The sequence below is a fragment of the Diaporthe citri genome (assembly GCF_014595645.1).
Source record: "Diaporthe citri strain NFHF-8-4 chromosome Unknown scaffold_2, whole genome shotgun sequence".
Lineage (NCBI taxonomy): Eukaryota > Fungi > Ascomycota > Sordariomycetes > Diaporthales > Diaporthaceae > Diaporthe > Diaporthe citri.
In genome coordinates, this window is record NW_025064847.1 from 5,858,006 (window position 1) to 5,876,292 (window position 18,287).

Sequence of the window (18,287 nt, forward strand, 5' to 3'; positions counted from 1 at the left end):
AGCCTACCTTATCTGGAACAATACCACCTCCATCATGGAAAAGAAAACCTGTTGTATCGGATACCGTGAGAACCGAACGCACAAGATGGAGTAGCCAAGGGTCAAGATGTGTGGCTGACACCAGTACCGTGCGTCACTCGATCCCCATACAGAAGACTAAACTGACCAGTCCGCAGCTGCCCACTTCTAGGGGGGGGGGGGTGTGCCTCATGACATCCATTGTAGCATTCTCTCTTACGCACAGGCATCCGTGCTCGTCACCAAGGATGTGGCACCATCAAGTAGCTGCCAACATGCTGGGCCCTGTCCTTCCTTCCCGTTCACGTCAAATCCCCCTCCCTCAGGTTGTTGGAACGCCCGTCAGCAGTTGTCTGCTAGTGTCAACTGATGAACTACGGTCTCGTGGATAGTATCACTTCATGCTATTTCATCCGGAGCCGAAGAGGCAGGGCCCTTGACTGAACAGGGACTACGTCCGAATGATGTTCTACCTCCCACCCACATGGGCCCTTGGTATCAAACGCAACACCGCCGCCTTCGCCCCCCCCCCCTTCCGTTTTCTGTCTGAAGTACTACACAAGCCACTAGACGACCGGATGAGCACATACCCTTTCTCTTACGAAACCCTTTCTCAGTCCCCAAATGTCAGGACTGACTCGGTGGTGCAGACGTAGACGGCCGATCATGAACATGTTCGTCTTGATGTTTGCTTGAAAGAGGCCGTTCCATCCCACCACATCCCCTTCTTCCGCCGGCCTTTTTTCTTTCCTCTAGAAGCCTCGCCACTTTTCTCCCTTCTTCGAAAAGCTTCTCAGCTGCCCGCACCGAGTCTCTCCCCCGCTCGGCGTGTAGGTAGCTGGCCGTCATCAAAGCAAAACGACAATGCTTTTCCCTCTGTCCGCCCTGCAGAACTGGCCCACGCCCAACTATGCCAACCCGGAGAGGAGAGGGCCGGCGGCGACCATCGTCGTCTCCGTGCTGCTTGCGCTCGTCACTCTCATCCTCATCGTCCGCATATACACCCGCGTGCGGATATCGAGGGGCTTCGGGCTGGATGATGTGCTTATAATATTCGCCTACGTATGGTCCCCTTGGTCGACTCTATCCTCTGAGCCGGGGCTGACGAGCAAACAGATACCTACGGCGGCCTTTGCTGTGCTCTCGTTCGTTGCCATGTGGAAATTCGGCTGGAGCACTCACGTTTGGGATGTACCAATAGAGTTGACCAAGCCGAGTCTGCAGTTCAGGTAGGATTTTGCTCGCATAAGACTGTCATCAATACCGTTTGCTAACAACGCCCCGTTCAGCCTGGCAAACCAGCTGTTGTTTGACGTCGCCACATCGCTGACCAAGCTGTCCATGCTATCGCTCATTTACCGAGTGGTATCCGCGGACAGGAGCCGCTACAGATACGTTGTGCTGGCACTGGCAGCTGTGGTTCTTACAGATGGTTTGATATTCTTCTTCATCACGACCTTTCAATGCCGGTCCGTCTCTCCTACTCGCATGCAATAAGAACTTCCCGCTGACCAACCAGCAGACCAGTCTCAGACTATTGGACGCTTTCCTTCGTCCCGCAGAAGTGTATCAACGAGGAGTTGCACCTGCTGGCTGCTGGATGCATCAACACCACAACCGACTTCCTCATTGTCATGCTCCCAATCCCATACGTAGTCCGGCTCAAGCTACCAAGGAAGCAACAAATCATCATTGTCAGCCTGTTCACGGGTGGTCTCTTCGTCACAGCAGCAGGCGCCGTGAGGACCTATATGTTTCACATCACGCTCACGGATCCCACCCGCGACTTGACATGGAATGCATACAACATCATCATCGTCAGCGCACTTGAGCTGTACATTGGCATCGTAAGTCACCCCTCTGAAAGGTCCACACCACGAAAGACAAAGAAACTCACAGCCAACATCAACAGATCTGTGCTTCCGTCCCCGCCATCAAGCCTTTCGTCGCCCGCTACCTACCCATCATGCTCGAGAACCCGAGGTACTGGTTGTCCAAGCAGTCAGAAAGCCGCAGGGACCCCTTCGACAGGCCGTCGGCAGCAGGCAAGGGGCTCGAGCCCGACTTCTGGCTCGTGACCGAGAGGGACTCGACAGCCACCTTCCAGGACATCGAGTCGGCCTCGGGCCTGGTCCTGCAGATGCAGCCGCGGCCGCCGATTCCGGGCATGCCGACGCCGACCCGGCCGCCGCGCACCGCCTCGACGCTGCAGACCGGGACGGCCCTGCCGACCATCACCACCAACACAACCACCACCACCAACACAACCACCACCAATAACACTACCACGGCCGACGACAACCTCTCGGTGGCCTCGGCCGCCTCGGCCGTGCCCGCGCCCCTGAGGGTGGCCAAGAGCCCGCGCGCCAGCACGGCCAGCTCGCAGCGGCCGGACCTCAACAAGCCGCTGCCGCGGATCGGGACGGCGGTGCTGGACGCGAGCTTCGCGAGCGAGGGCGAGGCGGTGAAGCACATGAGCAGCGTGTACCAGTTCATCCCGCACGAGGACGGGCACATCAGCGTGCACAAGGCGCGGAAGAGCGCGTTCGGTAATGGGTGAAGGGGGAAAGACGGGGAAAGGGGAAGCCAAGGCGTGGTTCCTCCTCCTCCCGCGAAGAAATTTATTCATGGACGATTCAAATTTCGCCACAGTAAAAGGTAGTCAGTCCTATACGCGAAAGTCCTTCCTTTGGAAGTCTTTTTCTCTCTCCTCTCCTCTCAGGCAGGAGGGAGATGAGAAATGCTTCCGTTGCACACCCCCGTGGCTGGTCGAGACCGGCTTAGGCAACAAGAGGGGGGCGAGGGCGAGAGGAAGTCCGGCCGCACAGCAGATGCTGTGCCGGGTCACTCGCGGGTTTGGTCCGCGAGTTGAGGACCCTCGAGAGTACCTACCTACTCAGAGAGCTTTGGAGACTTGGAGAGCAGGAGGAGAGGGGTTTGCTCTCGGTTCGCTGCTGCTGCTCAGGCAGCCAGTCGCTCCTTGGTGCTCGCGCACCTTACGCTACAACGAAGCAAGGTCTTAACGGCATGTGTCTGTTGGTCTAGATACCATTTAGATAGCTACCAACCTAATAATCCAAATCGGAAAAGATTATTCGCTACAATAGTCTGGGCCCAGCAATGTGTGTATGTGTGGTGCTGCCGTCACCACGATCTCTTCAGGTGCTGTTCACGACGCCAAACCATCACGGCCACAATATCCAGACCGAAGCAGGCAGATCAAGAATCTCAGTACCTCCCTTCGGGGATAGGTGAGTGGCGTCTGACCTGTGTTCTCTTCTCCCATAGAAGCCATCACCTAGCCGGCCCCGGCTAGACGGCACACGCCCCTCCCAAGCCCCCAAAAATGAAATGGAAGCCATTCACCGAACCAGGTGACGTCTGTCAGTCACTCTCCTCGCCTGCCGCCCCTTCCGTTTGATGGTTCCCTCCTCTTTCCCTCCGCCCGCCGCAGCATCCGCTTCTAAATTCGGTTCGTCCCAAGTTGCGAAACATCGGACCCGCCCAATCGCAAACCCGCCCGTTGTGGAGGGGCTCTCTGCCATGGGACTCGTTCCGCGTGACGGCCGAGGGCCCTTTCGGACGAACCCTAGGCTTGGGGGGGGGGGTTGTTGAAACCGCGCTACTACCACACGAAGGGAGGTGTCGACTTCTTGGGGAGTCGGGGGGGGGGGGGGGTGGACTGACCTCGGTGGACGATTTGGGATGAATGGGGAAAATGGCTGTTGGGTGTGTGTGCGGTGCTATGAAACCCTTGGGCGAGGTCCGTTGGCTTCGGTGACGAGGTGGCGAAAGGAGGAGGCCGACTGGATTGGTAGAGTGTTTATTCCCCTTCTCTCGTGAGGATCATTGATGAGCAGACAGCTTGTGAGCCTACGCAGTGGCCCCCCTCCGTCGGCCTGTCTACACCTACCTACACAGCTCGTTCCATGCCCTCCATCCACCGCAGACAGACTTGCATGGCTGCTGATCACCGTGCCCAAGGTGACCGCCGCGCCGTGAAGGTAAGCAAGCAGGTAAGCGCCGTCCCCCGTTCCACGAGCAGCAGAGCAAAGGAAAGACATGCACGCATGCACTGGAGCCCAACGTCGCCCCTTCACGAAACCGACCCGTACAGAGCGCCCTTCCACAAAGGCCATGTGACACCTGCAGTCCAAATCAGGCCGTCAAGGGTCCCACGGGTGGGTGTATGTGCTGTATCGTGCGTAGACCACAACCCATTGTCCGCTCAATTCCGAGACCCAATATAGTAGGAGCTCGCATCTTACCATCCATAATGCCCCAGTTGTTCGGTCGGGAATAAGCAGCACAAGGCAAAGAGAGAGTGAGAGTGCGAGAGCCGATGGAGCCCAACGCACCAGAGCTCTCAGCCCAACCCAGCCGAGACGGCCAGGACGGCAGGAGACGGCGCAACTGGGGGCCACTGAGCAGTCGGTCCATTCAAGAAGGGGGCCCCTTCGGTGCCCGACTGCCACCCGCCCCAGGGACCCAGCCAACCAGTGTAAGTTGAGCGACGCGGGCAGGCCCGAGGCGAGGTTGAGTGGTCGGTAGGGGATCGTCGCCCCGTCCCTGCCCCATCCGGAATTGGGGGCAGTCGGTGTGCGAAGGAAGGGAGGCGAGAAAATAAAAGTCGGTGCCATAGATGAGACATAAGACACGGCATGGCTTCCCTCGGGTTGTGAGGGATATAAAGGGGGTGCCTGTTGTCTGTCTCCCCGTCTGGCACAGCCTTTTTCCGCGTCGACACCATCGCGATTCTCATCTTTACACGTGCACACGTGTTACTTAGTTTCTTACCCTACCCGTTGCGAGGACCACCGAGGCGATGAGGCTGGCCATGAGCACGGGCTCGAGCTCGTCATCGCCGTCCTCTGTTCGCTGCTCGCTTTCGTCGTCGGCGAACTCGGGCTGCGGAACGATCGCAGACGTGCCCGAGACGACGAAGGCTGGTTGACGCCCGCGACGAGGACGTCACTACATGAACATGACACGCCTACGGGACGAGATCGAAAACAAGATTCGACGCCAAGTATTTTTTCATTCTTTTTTTATCCCCAAACACAAAATCAAATCCCTCAAAAACACAGCAATGACCAAAACAGTAATGTGCGAGCTCGCCAACACGCATGAGACATGAGAAAAAAAAGCAAAAGGAAAAAGGGAATAAGCCAAATGTAACAAAAATGTTGCTGTTGCCCAGGTTTGTTCTGTTCATCCAACGAAGGTTGCCCTTCGATACAAAATCTTCTAGTTGTGTTTACATGCCCGTCATGAACCGAAATCCCTCGAACGCAGATTAGTCATTCTCTTTTTTTGGTGCTCAAATGCAACGATGCAACAACAATCAATTTCACAACACAATCAATCGCCGCCCGCGGTGGCGCTGGGCGGCTTCCATATCCTTTTTGGGTCGCTCCTTGAGGCGGCGTCCTCGGCGCGTCATCCTCTGGTAGGCGACTTTGACTGTGTCAAAGCCAGTGTGATAGTCCCTGGGAGAATCTTCCAGTCCGGAGGCGGTTGAAACCTGGGCCGGATCTGCATAATCTTCTCCCTAAGGGCAGTTCCGGTTGGCGCACGTGGTAGTGGGCCTTCCTCGGCGCAGTGGTTTGAGGCCAGCCTCATCCCCGCTCGACACGGCCTGAGCTCATGGAGCGTGGGGATGATGGGTGAAGCCCAATCTCATGATGGGCAAAATCCTGTCCTGGGTCGACGGCTTTTTTGCACTCGCAGTCTGTGTTTCAAATTCCTCCAATGGCGTCTGTCATATGTACAATGGTTAGATATCTGTCACTCAAAATGTGGCATACAGTCCGCCTTCGAGGTCGACGTTTAAAAAATAGACTGACCAAAATTCATTCAGCCGGATTGCTGAGCGAAAGGGTTGTACTGCTGCTGGACCAGACCCGGGTTGTTGTGGGCATAAAGATCATTGTGGATCCTTGTCATGGCATCCAGACGGTCCCTGAATAAGTTGATGTGGTCCAAGACCGAGCGGTCATCCGCCTGGGGGAACGCGGCAACGAGGTTAGGAAGGGCAGCCTGGATTTCGGCCCACTCGCCTCGGAGCTTGATCGAGACATCTTCGACCTTGGGCATCTCCGAGTCCATAACCGGCTTGGGAGACTTGCGGCCGGGCAGGGCCTTACCAGTTGGCTCACTCTTCCTCTTCCTGGTCTTGGACGAGTCCTTCGGGATGCTTCCGCTAGGCGACGGGGGTCCTGAGCGGGCGCCCAGCGTGGACCCGTTGTCGTTGTGGACACGGCGCATGTGGTCGCGCAGGTTCCAGTTACGGGGGAATCCGTTGCCAGGGACAGCTCGGTCACATCCCTCATAGGTGCACAGGTAGGGCTTGTCTCCGTGTCCGTGCATCGCGTGGGCCTCACGCTCATGTCTCAGCAAACAGGCGGTAGAAGAGAACCTGGCGTTCTCGCATGAGTCGACCTTGCAGCGGTAGGGCTTAAGGTGCGAGTCCACAAATTTGCTGTCACATCGGTCGTTAGTGCGCAAGGACGGGATACAGGATACGGAAGAGTCAAAGTGTTTCTGTCACTTACTCGTAGTTGCACTTGAGCTTCTCGGGCTTGTGGTTGCAGCTTGCTTGTCCCTCCCATGGGCAGTGGAAGAGGCCGTCCGCCTTGGGATACGCATTCTTGTAGAGTGGATGATCCCGCGCAGACTCACCTTCGCCGACGGTTCGGCGACCATTCCAGCCGGTCATAGAGATTTGGTCGTCTCCCATGGCAGGCATCATGCTGCCGTCAAGGTCCTCCGGTCCCATCATGGGTTGAGAGGCGTGTCCGCCTAGGCTGAATGTGTCCAGTGACTGAAGGGCTGGGGAGTTGGAGGAAACACTCGTCAGGGGCGAGTTGTGCAAGGCCAGCGGCCAGACGTCATCCTTTGAGGCCGAGGAGCCCTCGCTCAGGTTGTCCCAGGAGTGAGTGGGTGAACCACCCGACATGCTGGTGTCAAAGTCCAGAGGGATCGCATTGGGGTCCACATGCTGGTTCACAGAGAAATCACTGAACGCCAGTCCGTTGACAGGCAAACCATCCATCTGGGGGTAGAAGCCTGACGTGACCATCTCCGGCGATGTTGTCATCGGGGCAGACTGCTGGTAGAGATATTGGGGAACATCCATCATGCGGGCGTTTCCAAGAGGTCCATCCTGGAACGTGTGTGCATTACCTGAGATGTCAAATTTCGACGCCATAGAAGCGTCCTGTGACATGATTGACTGGGGCCTTGGCTTGCTCTTGCTCGAGGAAGCCTTGGAGATCCGGTGGCTCTTGGCAGGGCCTCGGACCGAGATCCGTCTCATAGGCTCAGCCTTGTGAGTCTTGCCACCTTCAGCTGTGGGAGCTGGCATCCATGTGGTCTGGAAGTCCTCGGAAGAAGTCTGGGGTTTCCCGGCAGTAAAGTGGCCCATGGTGAATGAGTAATCCTCGGGTTCTCCTTGGTCTGCAAAGAAGTTCTGTGGTCCTTCTACTGTCGTAGTGTCCCACGCTGATCCCGAAGGATCAGCTGATGGTCCTGTTTGAGAGAAAGGAAAGATCCCGGATGAGTTGGGAGACATAACACCGGCTTGAGTATAACTGTAATCGCAGGTTGCATGGTTAGTGTGCTGTTTTTTCCACTACCCCGGTTGCTTGAGAACAAGAAAACACCAAAAAACAAAACGAGACATGTCATAGTTGGCAACAACTTTGTTCCTGTAGCGGAGACAGGTTAGTTTCTACGTTCAAATGGCCAACGTCAAGGTGGGGTTTGTTACAGACCAACTTGGGAGGAACTCCTCGATAGACCAGATGGCGGGGCGTTCGAGGTCCGGTTGATCCAGGCAGGGTTAACAAGGTCCAGGGCCGTGAAAAGGAGCGCACGGCGGGAACAGAATCAAACGGATGAAACTCATGACGCTTCGTGCTCCTGGACGCCTGAGAAGTGACGATTTGCGGCTGGGTCGTCCTGCCCAAGGGGTCGAAGTCCAGCTGACAACATAAACGAGGCCTTGGTCCGCAGAAAGAAAACAGCACAGCGTGCATCCGGAATGGCCGAGACGGAAATCAGAAAAGAGACAATGAGTCCTGATAGGGAAAGCATTTGAGCGGTTTGGTTGGCGTGCTGGTCTCCGGGACCAAGAACTCCCACGGTCAAGTCCTTCGGGAAGATATCCACGTGCGGCTGCACAGCAATCAGAATTAGATTGCAACGTCAGGGGGCTCACCACCAGACCAAGCCGCATGAGCTTCGAGCTGTTGGTGTGCCTCAACTGACTTCGAGGCTCCAGTAACCTCCAGTGGGCCTGGGAAAAGGACGTAGCCGATGCGTCCACGGAAACAGAGGGGTTCACTTCCTGAGTCGTCGAAAAACAAGCATTTGAGAAATCCATTTGCTCCTTGGGTATCCGGGGAAATAGCACTGAAGTGGTCCTGAAGAAAAAGTCCACTGATCCAGGGCAAAACCTGTTGATAGCAGTCTGCACGCTCAGGGTGATACTTACGAGCATCTGGTGATGCGAGCGCATGGCCGCGCTTCAATTTTCCTTGTATGGTTCTTGAATCAAGAAACCCGTGGGAAGCCTGTCCGGATGTGTTGTGATGTCCATTGGAAAATCAATTGTCCAGTACAAGAAAGAAAGTCCTTGGCTCCATTGCTCCTGGATGAGGGTTCTAGTCCTGAGGTCCGAGAGGGTCTCCCTGTCCGTCCGGGAAGTTTGTGGTAAGGATCCAGTTTCGTGGTTTGAACAAGACTTGGCTCATGACATGACAGGCTCAAGAAGCACACAAATACGCCTCCCAGGGGAAAGACAAAGGAAAAGCAAGTGTAGTATACCTAGAAGGGCTTTGGACTTCGCTTCTATCCAAGTGGTATCCAGACATGGTATCCGAACGGTCTGATGTGACAACGGTGGTCATCCTCTCCAGAGCGGCTGCTCAAAATTCCAATGGGATTGAAGGTATCAACACCTGACGAATTTGTCAAAGGTGAATGATACACGCGTGGTCCTTGTGGAACAACTGAATTTGTTGTTGCTCTGCACCACGGCAGTGGCAGCAGAGGTTTGATATCCTTGGGGCGCGAGCACAACCGGCAAAGTTCTCCAGAACAGGCTTGTTCTCCTTGTGGAACGAGGTTGTGATCAAAAGCAAAACAGAGATATCCTTTGGGTCGAGAAGGGGGATTGTTTGAGAGCAAGATGATAGTAGTGGAGCGAGTCAAGCCCGAGCGAGCAGGAACGATGGGAGAGGTTGTTAAGAAGTGGCGAAAACAGCGGGAGATCAGCAGGAGGAACCGTGTGGAACAGCGTGGACGTTGCTGGGTTGGGCAGTAATGCCTCCGGACGCGAGGTGAGCTGTGGGTGCAGTGTGTGTGTTGGGAGAGAAGAAGAGGAGGGGGGCACGATGGGAAGTTGGGCACAGAGAGGGGCCGCTTTGGGTTTTAAACTTGCAGCGACACGGACAGGGCACAACCAAGGCAGTTGCGGGTGGGGACCGCGCGCTGAGGGAAGGGCCCCACCCTCGTGAGCTGGCGCCTTCCCACTGGACGCAGCACCCTGAACATCTGCTGGTGAATGACACGGCACCCCTGCCAATGAATCTCCCAGCCCTCCCTCCTTGATGGCCCCTTTCCCCTCCCATCCAGCCATCCTCAGCTCGCTCATCTCGATTGACCACCACGCCAGCACGCCCATTTCCCGTCACGAGCAGCAGCTCCATCGCCAGCTCCTCCTGCCCCAGATCCCATCTCCCACGCTCGCTGGCACGCGCTGACACGAAGCCTGTGGCCTAGTGTACTGCCTGCATTTCCGCTGCTGGGCCATCACACTGGCCGCATCATGCGAGCCCATTGAGTTGGACTCTCTGGAGTCTGGGCCCTCTCCGTCCCTCGCTCTCTCTTCTCTCCTCCTCCTGCGACATGTGCTCGGCCGTCACGCTTCAAGCTTCATCACCAAAGCCAACTTGGCTGGTCCGGGAAGCTCTCCCAGCCAATAAAGGCCGGGTTGAGGGCTTGGGATGGCTGGTCGTGCCTCTCTACTGGCCAGCTAGACAGTAGCGAAGACAACGCATCCATGCAAGAGTCCAACTCTATCACGCCAAGCCCATCCCATGATTGGCAACCTCTCCCACCGCTGCTTCATGCCGGCTTGCCTCGTGCGGAAACCTCGGGATGCGCCGTTAATGCTGGTCGTCTCTTGATGACCATCGTCCCTTGGCGGGTTCTCCTCGTCACCAGAGAGCGAGACCAGCCAGCTGCCAGCTCAGCCAAACCAGCCCCTCACTCATCTGTCGACAGAGCACTGTATTTTCCGGACGCGCAATACCGGTCATGCGCGAGCGATTTTCATGGCCGGGCCGTCGCCTAGCTGTTTGAGAAGCCTGTTTTCTAGCTCCAGTGCTAGTAATTCTCCTGACGATCAGCCACCGGGAGCACAATGGCTTTATCACTACCGCGAACGGCCTTGATCTACGTGTTTCTGTGGCTGGGAGACGGCGTCAAACCCGAGGCTCGTGGCGTCTACTGCGTAGGTAGCAGGGTGGCTGGTCTTTCATACTTGTCCAATTCACCCTTCACATCCTATCCTATCCGTCTCCAATGGCTCTTGTTGCAGAGGAGGGGTGGGAAGTTGCGAGCAACGTTGCACGGCCGCGATTGTTGGTCGGTTCACCCACATCCGATTCCAGTCGCCGCGTCGGATGCGTTCCCGACGTCACATCGAGCGATAAGGTCGCTTGCTGGCACAATGTTAGGACTCTGGACTGTCTATTCTAGGACATGGTGGCTGCCCAGCTCGGGTGTGAAGCTCATGTGAAGCTCCTGCGTACGAGAGCACAGCACCGCTCGTCCAGACCGTCCGGCTAGCCGCAGGAAGGAGGTTAGACTCATCAGTCTACATCGGAGATTGCCCTTTCCCACATGCTTTTGAGCTCTCGCTCGCCTTCGAATTCAGCGAAAGCGGCTCTCCTCAGCACAGCAACGGCTTCTGGCCATGTCTGCAGCTGCAGCATCGCGCTCGCACTGCGAATGTTCTGGTCAATCAGCCTCTGCTTCCAGTACAGTTTCTCGGGGCCACTGCCAGACATTGGTGTCATGCTGGCCATGGCAGCGCGAGAGAGCATCAGAGTCCAGAAGACAGCAGCTTGCTCGGCAGAGTCGTCCACCGCGCGTCGTTCAAACCCTTCTGTGACTGTGCTGACGGAGTCCATAAGACATTCGAGGATCTCGTTGCTCATGCGGCCGGGCCGGAGCACTAAGCTGAGATACATGTACGCGATCATACGAGCATTGGCAAATCCCAGGTCTTGTTGCTGTCCACGAGTGCTTCCTAAGAGGCTGGCGGGTCCGCAATTTGAACGGGCGGACTTGTTGTTCTTGTCCACACACCACCATGCGTCTGTTGGCTTGGGCGACAAACTAATGAATAGCACGCAGGGCAAAGCACATTGGTTGACACTGCTGACCATGGAGGACAGCTGCCCCTGTACATCATTCCTCGTGACACAACCAATTGCCCTAGTAGCGCAATTCCGGTCAGCATCGCTCGTGCAGTCGGCGCAGTTATCGCAGCTTCACTCACATCCCAAGGAACTTTTGTAATATGGTCAACTTGGTGGTGACCATCGGGCCCCAATGGTGGTTTGCCGCCGTTACAAGCCCGTTTAGGTGCATGACTACCGCCGATAGGGCATCCGGGTTTGTCTATTGATGTCAGTCAGATCTAGTATTGAAAGCGGTCTTTGCGCCCTCGGCCCCAGACAAGGAATCCTCACCTCCCACGAAGCAGCCTCTAGAAGCAACAGACAACTAATTGTTGCCATGACCGAGTCACCCGTTTCTTGGGAGGGACCCCCCAGGTGCGTTTTGATAAAGTTGAAGGCATCTTGCTTGAAGTGCAGCAGAGGGACTTGAATGTACCTTGTAGACGTCTGTTGAGTAGTGCTCACATCGGACAAGGCACGCCCACTGCGACTTGGACTCCATGGCGGAAGAGGCAACCTGATCTGTGTCAGCAAAAGCGCTTGAACCCCGTGCATGGAACGGTATTGATAATCGAGCTGACAACGTCCCTTTCAGATCACGGGGGTGTTGACGAGCAAGTTGGCACTTACCGAAACGTTGCTGCCGATGGTGAAGATTGGCAGTCTGAGGTGCTCTCCCGGGCCACTGTGCAGCGACAAAGTTAGTCATCCAGCCGGGAACAAAGCGGCAGGAACACGAACATACGCGCGCGAAACAGCCACCAGTTCTTCTCCGACACGTCGGCTGGAGTACCGGAGAAGAGTGTCGTGGTAAAGGCATCGACCCCAAAACTCGCATCAGCCTCTTCGTTGCTGGACAGTGGCTCAGATGTATCTCTGCCCCTGGACTGGGCTCCTATCCCCGCGTTCCTGAACCTGGCATCACCATCGCGACAGTCGGATTGCTCTCCGGTCGACGCAGAATGGTCATAGTATGAGCACTCGGAGCCGCTGCGAACACAACTCGCGCTGCGTCAACCCTGCTCGTCAGCCTCAAGATCACCCTCGCTCGTCTCGCCAGATGTCGGATGCTAGGGTGCAAGTGCTTGATGGAATTGAATCGCTCCGCCGTGCCAGGACCATCCGGTGAAAGAATGTCTTCGTCACTCACCAGACTGGCCTCGCCTCATCGCACCTCACGTGACGCCTCTTACAACTCACACATCCCTTGCGGCTCCGCCGATGGTATCTCCGTTGCCGTTGCGGTTGTGGGTTCACCGAGAATTCCGTCGATCCGTAGAACGCCATTGGGGGTTGCGCTCGAGTTGACCATAGGGGCAGATTTCTCCCCCACTCGGTGACGCCGGCGCTGTGTCCTTTAATGCAGTGGGGAGTGCTGAGCGTGTGATCACGTCGATTCAGCTGCCGATATTGAGCGACAAGAATTCACCTACGGTTGATGTACAGCGCAACTCTGAGGTCCAGATCCCTTCGCTTCGAACCAAGACGAAGCAGCCTAGCCAGAAAGCCACACCGCCCAGACCAGAAAGCAGCCAAGTTACTGAATTGGAATAAGCTGGTAACCGTTGACACGGCCTTCAGATCGTGAACGGACTGGATAGCGTCGCAAAGATCTCTTGGCATCGATCATCTCGAGGATCCTAAGGTCTTACATTCTGTTGTTGAGCCCGCATCCAGCCACTTGGAATCCACGTGGGCGCCAGTCTAGCCTCGCAGCGTCCCAAGACGAGGCTAATTGTCCAGGGCAAGCATCTTGAAAGGTCACATTAGGCAACAGGATACCTAGAAGTTGAGCAAGCTGGACAGTCGATGCCAACGACTGTAGGCATGTGCTTGTCCCGAGGCGCTGTTGAGACTCATCTGCGAGCCTGCCGTTGACTAATCGGGACTCAGCTCCAGTAACCATACTATGGCGTAGATCTTGCCCATCTTCTCCATGGTGATTGCCAGAGAGCGGACGCTCATATAGCCGCATGCACCACCCCAGGCAGTATTGTCCTCGTCAGAGACTCGACAAGCCCCATAGCAGTGTCCTTGGACTCGGTGTGTACTAGGCCTAACAATGAAGGAGCCAGCAGCCTGTGTTGGACGAAGTCTGGGTGGATCGGGATGCTGACGGGAGGAAAATGGAAGACGCTATTGCCCCTTAGCACCTTGCAGTTGCATGCCAAAATACTGCTGCCTTGAGCTGTGCAGATTGAACCGCGACTGGCGTCAGAATCTAGCGCCGCGTAGGACGGGCGAGGGAGGAAGCGGCTCCGCGGTTGCGAGCTGCGTCCCTGAGCCGGCGCGTGTTAAGAAGATTGTTCTGGAATTTGTTTCAGCTGATCTATTTCCCACGAGGCCGTAGACTCTGACAACAATGCATCGTGGAGACTGGAGACCGGAGAACACCATCACCGGGCCACAGTGGTATTCGGGACCTAATATTAGCTCGCACCAGGGCGAGCCAGTCTTCTGGGCTAGAGTTTTCCGAACGGCCGCTCTCCCAGCAGATCGGGACCGACAACTCATTAGACTCGAGGGCTTCCTCTTCATGTGTTGCACGCCGAAACATACGAGACGTCATGGCCTGCCTGCCGTCGCCGAAGCGTAACGATTGCCTTGTGGCACAACAGCAAACTCTCAAGGATCGTCCGATGACCCGAGAACGGTCTTGCTCCGGCCACGGCGAATCCCAGCATTGTGTGGCCCCTGAGCGCATGTTACCGAAAGACGATGCTAGCCATGACAAGACCTGTCAGGGCGGTTCATCACTAAAAAAGGATGACAGATGTAACACCGGCACCAGCAGTCTCGGGTCTATCTTTGGCCATCATGCTGGAGAGGCAGTTCTCTGAGTGCTGCCCGGGACACCCGAGGACCCCGCTCGGGTCTCCCTGTGACCCCATCTCACCCGCCCCTGGAGTTTGGGAAATTTGTTGGAGTGCTCGCTCAAAGTTCCAACCATCTTCTGGAACTGGCGAAACTTTACTGCGAGCCTCGGCGCATCAGTGGGCTCATGTCCTTCTCCAAGGTTGCACTCCATAATAATACCTCACCATTTCTCGTGCGGGAAACCAGCCAGGACCTCGAGCAACCGCAGCCCCGACGTCTTACTCGAGACACGCAGACGCGGCCGCTTCGGTCGAGTGGACATGACAGGTTCATATTTCTGCATGTCTCCTCCCCAGCGCGTCCAATATCGGCTGCCCGACTGTCATGGAAAAGCTGACCTATCAGCAGGTGTTTTTTTAGACTTCAAGGCTACCGCTGTGTGAGACGGCGTCTGTATCTGGCATCAATGCCTGGGTTGGGCACCCCATTCCATGTTTCACTGCCCAATGTCCCCAGCTGCTGTCACCGCTGCCCGAAGATCTGGGTGCTTCCCTGCATGATCTGTCCTCCATGATTCCACCAAACCTGGATTGACTGTCAACCTTTGGGCCACGACATACCCTCTTGTTACAGCCGTGGAGGCCCAATCGATGCCCTATCGCCCAGGTCAAATCCACAGCCGCGCCGCCTGCACACCAATTGCAAATCATGCTGCTTTACCCAAGCAGGTCATGTCGGATTAGGAGACTCTGCTAAGCCCGCCCGTACGCCCAATTGCGCGCGCCCAGGGGAGGCCCCGGCCCCCCGGCCAGCTGTTCACCAAGCTCGCTGTCTACGCTCCAGATGCGTTCCCTGACTTTGACGGAACCCCAAGGGGGGTAATCGCTGGCAGTTGTGCCGCGCTCCGTGCTCCATGCCTGCCTTTTTCCAGTTGCCCGATTTGTTGCGGTTCGCAATTGCCCACAGTAACGAGAGTCCTCGTGCATGCGGCTTGAAGATCTCTGTCCCTGGTCTCGTGGATTGTGGATCCTGAAGCAGGGTGCCAAATGAAGTTGTGTTGAGCCTACCTCAGTCGACTCTTGTTCCTGCCGCCCTGCCTTGGCGATAGGCTTCGGCTACTGCTCACCTAGACAAGGACCCTTCTTCGCCACTCCCCTCAGGTATCATAGGTATAATTACCCCCGGCCTTAGAGGAGCACGTTTGGACCGAGGGCCCTTTCATCTGAAGTTATTCGCAACCCCGGAGTTGGCAAGACAGCCCATCTGCCACGCAGTCATTTTTCCGAGCAAGCATTACGCTATGGTAGTAGCTGCTTCCTCACGTTACCCCGTTTTGGACATTCCAAGGACTAAAGACTTGCGAGTCGCCGTCCACACTCCGGAGCGATCACCTGGACAGACTGAACACACACCGCTGCACCACGGAGACCACACATCCCGGAAGGACTAATTGCCATAGCAGTGGGATCCCTTGGTGACAAGAGCAGTTTTTACCCAAACTCTCAAGTAAACTTGGCCCGTCAGGAGCATCCCGTGGACAACCATTAGGAGGAGAGCGCCAGCTTTTATTCCATGATCATCACTTGTGCCCACAAGTGTCTCTTTGTCTGCTAGTCTGTTTGTCTGCATTTTTCTGCTGTTCCCGGAGGCCGTGTCGAATTTTTTCAACCCTTGGACATCCCGATACCCAGGACAAGGAGTCGTCTCTTTTTTTGCGAAGATGGCGCAGTCGGACTTTGCCTACAGGACTTCCAAAGGACCTTGGGGAACGAGAAGGTGCGGACCACGAGACATCTCCCGAACGGAGTCGTGCAGCTAACCCGAAGCAAAGCCCCATTGTGTACCAAGACCCGTACCCGAACGGAGGTAGCCGGGACATCATCAACGGAGCCTACAGCAGCACGCCGCAGAGGTAAGACCAGAGCCACCCAAGTGGGTCCCCCCAAGCCATGGACACCGAGAATAACAAGCAAATCCCAAAGTATACAATACAGCGGGAGCGCTTCGGCGTATAATCTCCCAGGAGCCATATCGACAGTGACAGCGAGTCATCATGGACGATCCGAAACGGCCTACTCAAATTCTCAAGCGTACAACTCAAGACCGGTTTCAATGACCTATGGAAATGGTGCGGCCCCGGCACAGGCCTACGGGTCCTACAAGAGCACGAATTCACAAAATTGGGATCACCAGGGCAGGTTCTCTCCAACAGACTCAATGGACGACATCATGGCATCGCCCAGCCTGTCCGACTACTCCATTGACAACAGTGGCGGAACCGGGACGACACCGCCGGGAAAGCATCACAAGTCGTCGTCACACAGCAAGGCCAGCCGATCACAACGGAGGCCGTCGAACCGGGACGAGTTCGACGGGCCGCACCAGTTCCTTCAGCGACCGCCGCCAGAGTACATCGCCATGCAAGAACGCGAGCTGCCGCATCTCCCAACCAACCTGCTCGTCCAGGAGCAGGACAGCGTGCTGGCGCAGGTCAACGACCGGCTGTCGCAGTGCGCGTACGACTTCGTGGCCAAGTACCAGTTCCCGATCCCGTTGACGCAGGACATGCGACCCGTGGAGCGGCCGCAGGACCGTGAGTGGACCGAGTGGGTGTACCTGCTCAAGCGGCTGGCGACGAAGCGGCGGATCCCGGCGCGGGTGCTGTACAACGGGCAGATCAAGCAGTTCGTGACGATCCTCGAAAACAGCCTTGAGATGAGGCACGCCGCCAAGCACCAGAGCCGGCCCCTCAAGGACGACAGGAACATCCTGCAGCTCATCAGCGCCGGCATCCAAGTCGCAAAGATCCTCAAGGACGCCCAGGCCATGGACTACTTGGACCGGCTGTATGTCAGCACGGAGCAGCAGATCCAGGAGAGGGCCAAAGCTGCCGCGGTGAGGTTCAGCCGCGGTTGAAAAGGCCGAGCCGTCTTGATCATCGGCGGGTCAGACCCCCACTGGGGATTTGGTGTGGGTGTCGAGGTGTCACCGCGCCGCAACATATTTTATACGTTTTTTCATCGATCCCGTGACAGTCCAGCACTGATCGAGTTTCAACCCACGATAGGCTGCCCAGACCTCTGGGCGCTACCACACGTTTTCATAACAATTCAACCTCCCAACCCACGGTCGACTTCTCGATTTGGGGACAGGAAACCGATTATTCATTATACGTTTTCACGCACAGGAAGCATCGCCTCATTCCACTGGAAGGAGAAAGATGCAGGATGACAGACCAAAGGAATGCGAGAGAGGCAGCCCTTGGGCGAGTTTCCTCGCCCAGCTACCTTTTTTGTCCGCCAGCCGACGAAAGCAGTTCAACGAAACGGCAGTGTACAGTATCAACCCTTAAAAAAAACCAGGAAGGACTTTCTGACGACCTCAATTCACGAGCCCCATGACGCCAGCGGAAGAAAAAGAAAAACACAAAAAGGGAAAATGGAAAGACAAATTGAGAGAAAGGCATCCGGAACGGCGAGCAGGCTGGAGTGTGGGACACCGACGGCGGGTGAGATTTGGGAGCGGACCGTTGCGAGAGCGACCTTGCTTCCTGATTTTGGTGCCATTCTGGCCATGCTTTGGCACTGTGAGAGACTAGCGTCGACATGCTTGCTTGCTTCGGAGCGTGATTTTGGATGCCCGGAGACAATGGGTACCAGCGGTCGCCATCAGCTATTTTGGGAAAGGCGTGGGGCCCCGGGGATGGGAAAGAGAGCCAGGGCGGGAAGACTTGACTTTTGGGAGTTGTTGGACGTCGTGCTGTTACTTGCCCTCGCAATTGCATGCCTGTTTACCCTGCCTTGCCTTGCCTTGCCTTGCCATGCCATGCCTTTCTTTTCTTTTCTTCTCTCTTCTTCTTCTTCATCAATTCCCCTGGAGGACGAATGGAAGAATGACCAAGTTCTTTCCATGTTTTGCAACAGTAAATTTGCTTTTCGGTTCGGCCCCAAACATTAGAGAAAGCGTCTGCTTGGTTGC

General features: G+C 56.1%; 4 protein-coding genes across 4 annotated transcripts; 2 read left to right on the top strand and 2 right to left on the bottom strand.

Annotated features, from left to right (window-relative positions):
* Window positions 1–882: 882 nt before the first annotated feature.
* INS49_007150 (uncharacterized protein) lies at window positions 883–2,578 on the top strand (the record flags this gene model as incomplete). The annotated part of the gene is made up of 5 exons (XM_043167915.1): window positions 883–1,080; window positions 1,135–1,247; window positions 1,308–1,487; window positions 1,541–1,865; window positions 1,931–2,578. The coding sequence occupies 5 exons, from the start codon at window positions 883–885 to the stop codon at window positions 2,576–2,578; spliced, it is 1,464 nt and encodes a 487-aa protein (XP_043029059.1).
* Window positions 2,579–5,874: 3,296 nt separating this feature from the next.
* Window positions 5,875–7,444, bottom strand: INS49_007151 (uncharacterized protein; the record flags this gene model as incomplete). Its single annotated transcript, XM_043167916.1, has 2 exons — window positions 5,875–6,499; window positions 6,573–7,444. 2 exons carry the CDS (start codon window positions 7,442–7,444, stop codon window positions 5,875–5,877), a joined length of 1,497 nt encoding a protein of 498 aa, XP_043029060.1.
* Window positions 7,445–10,898: 3,454 nt separating this feature from the next.
* On the bottom strand, window positions 10,899–12,804 carry INS49_007152 (uncharacterized protein; the record flags this gene model as incomplete). Its single annotated transcript, XM_043167917.1, has 6 exons — window positions 10,899–11,526; window positions 11,591–11,712; window positions 11,929–12,009; window positions 12,123–12,177; window positions 12,234–12,500; window positions 12,686–12,804. 6 exons carry the CDS (start codon window positions 12,802–12,804, stop codon window positions 10,899–10,901), a joined length of 1,272 nt encoding a protein of 423 aa, XP_043029061.1.
* A 3,617-nt stretch (window positions 12,805–16,421) lies between these two features.
* On the top strand, window positions 16,422–17,225 carry INS49_007153 (uncharacterized protein; the record flags this gene model as incomplete). The annotated part of the gene is made up of 1 exon (XM_043167918.1): window positions 16,422–17,225. One exon carries the CDS (start codon window positions 16,422–16,424, stop codon window positions 17,223–17,225), a length of 804 nt encoding a protein of 267 aa, XP_043029062.1.
* Between the last annotated feature and the right edge of the window lie 1,062 nt (window positions 17,226–18,287).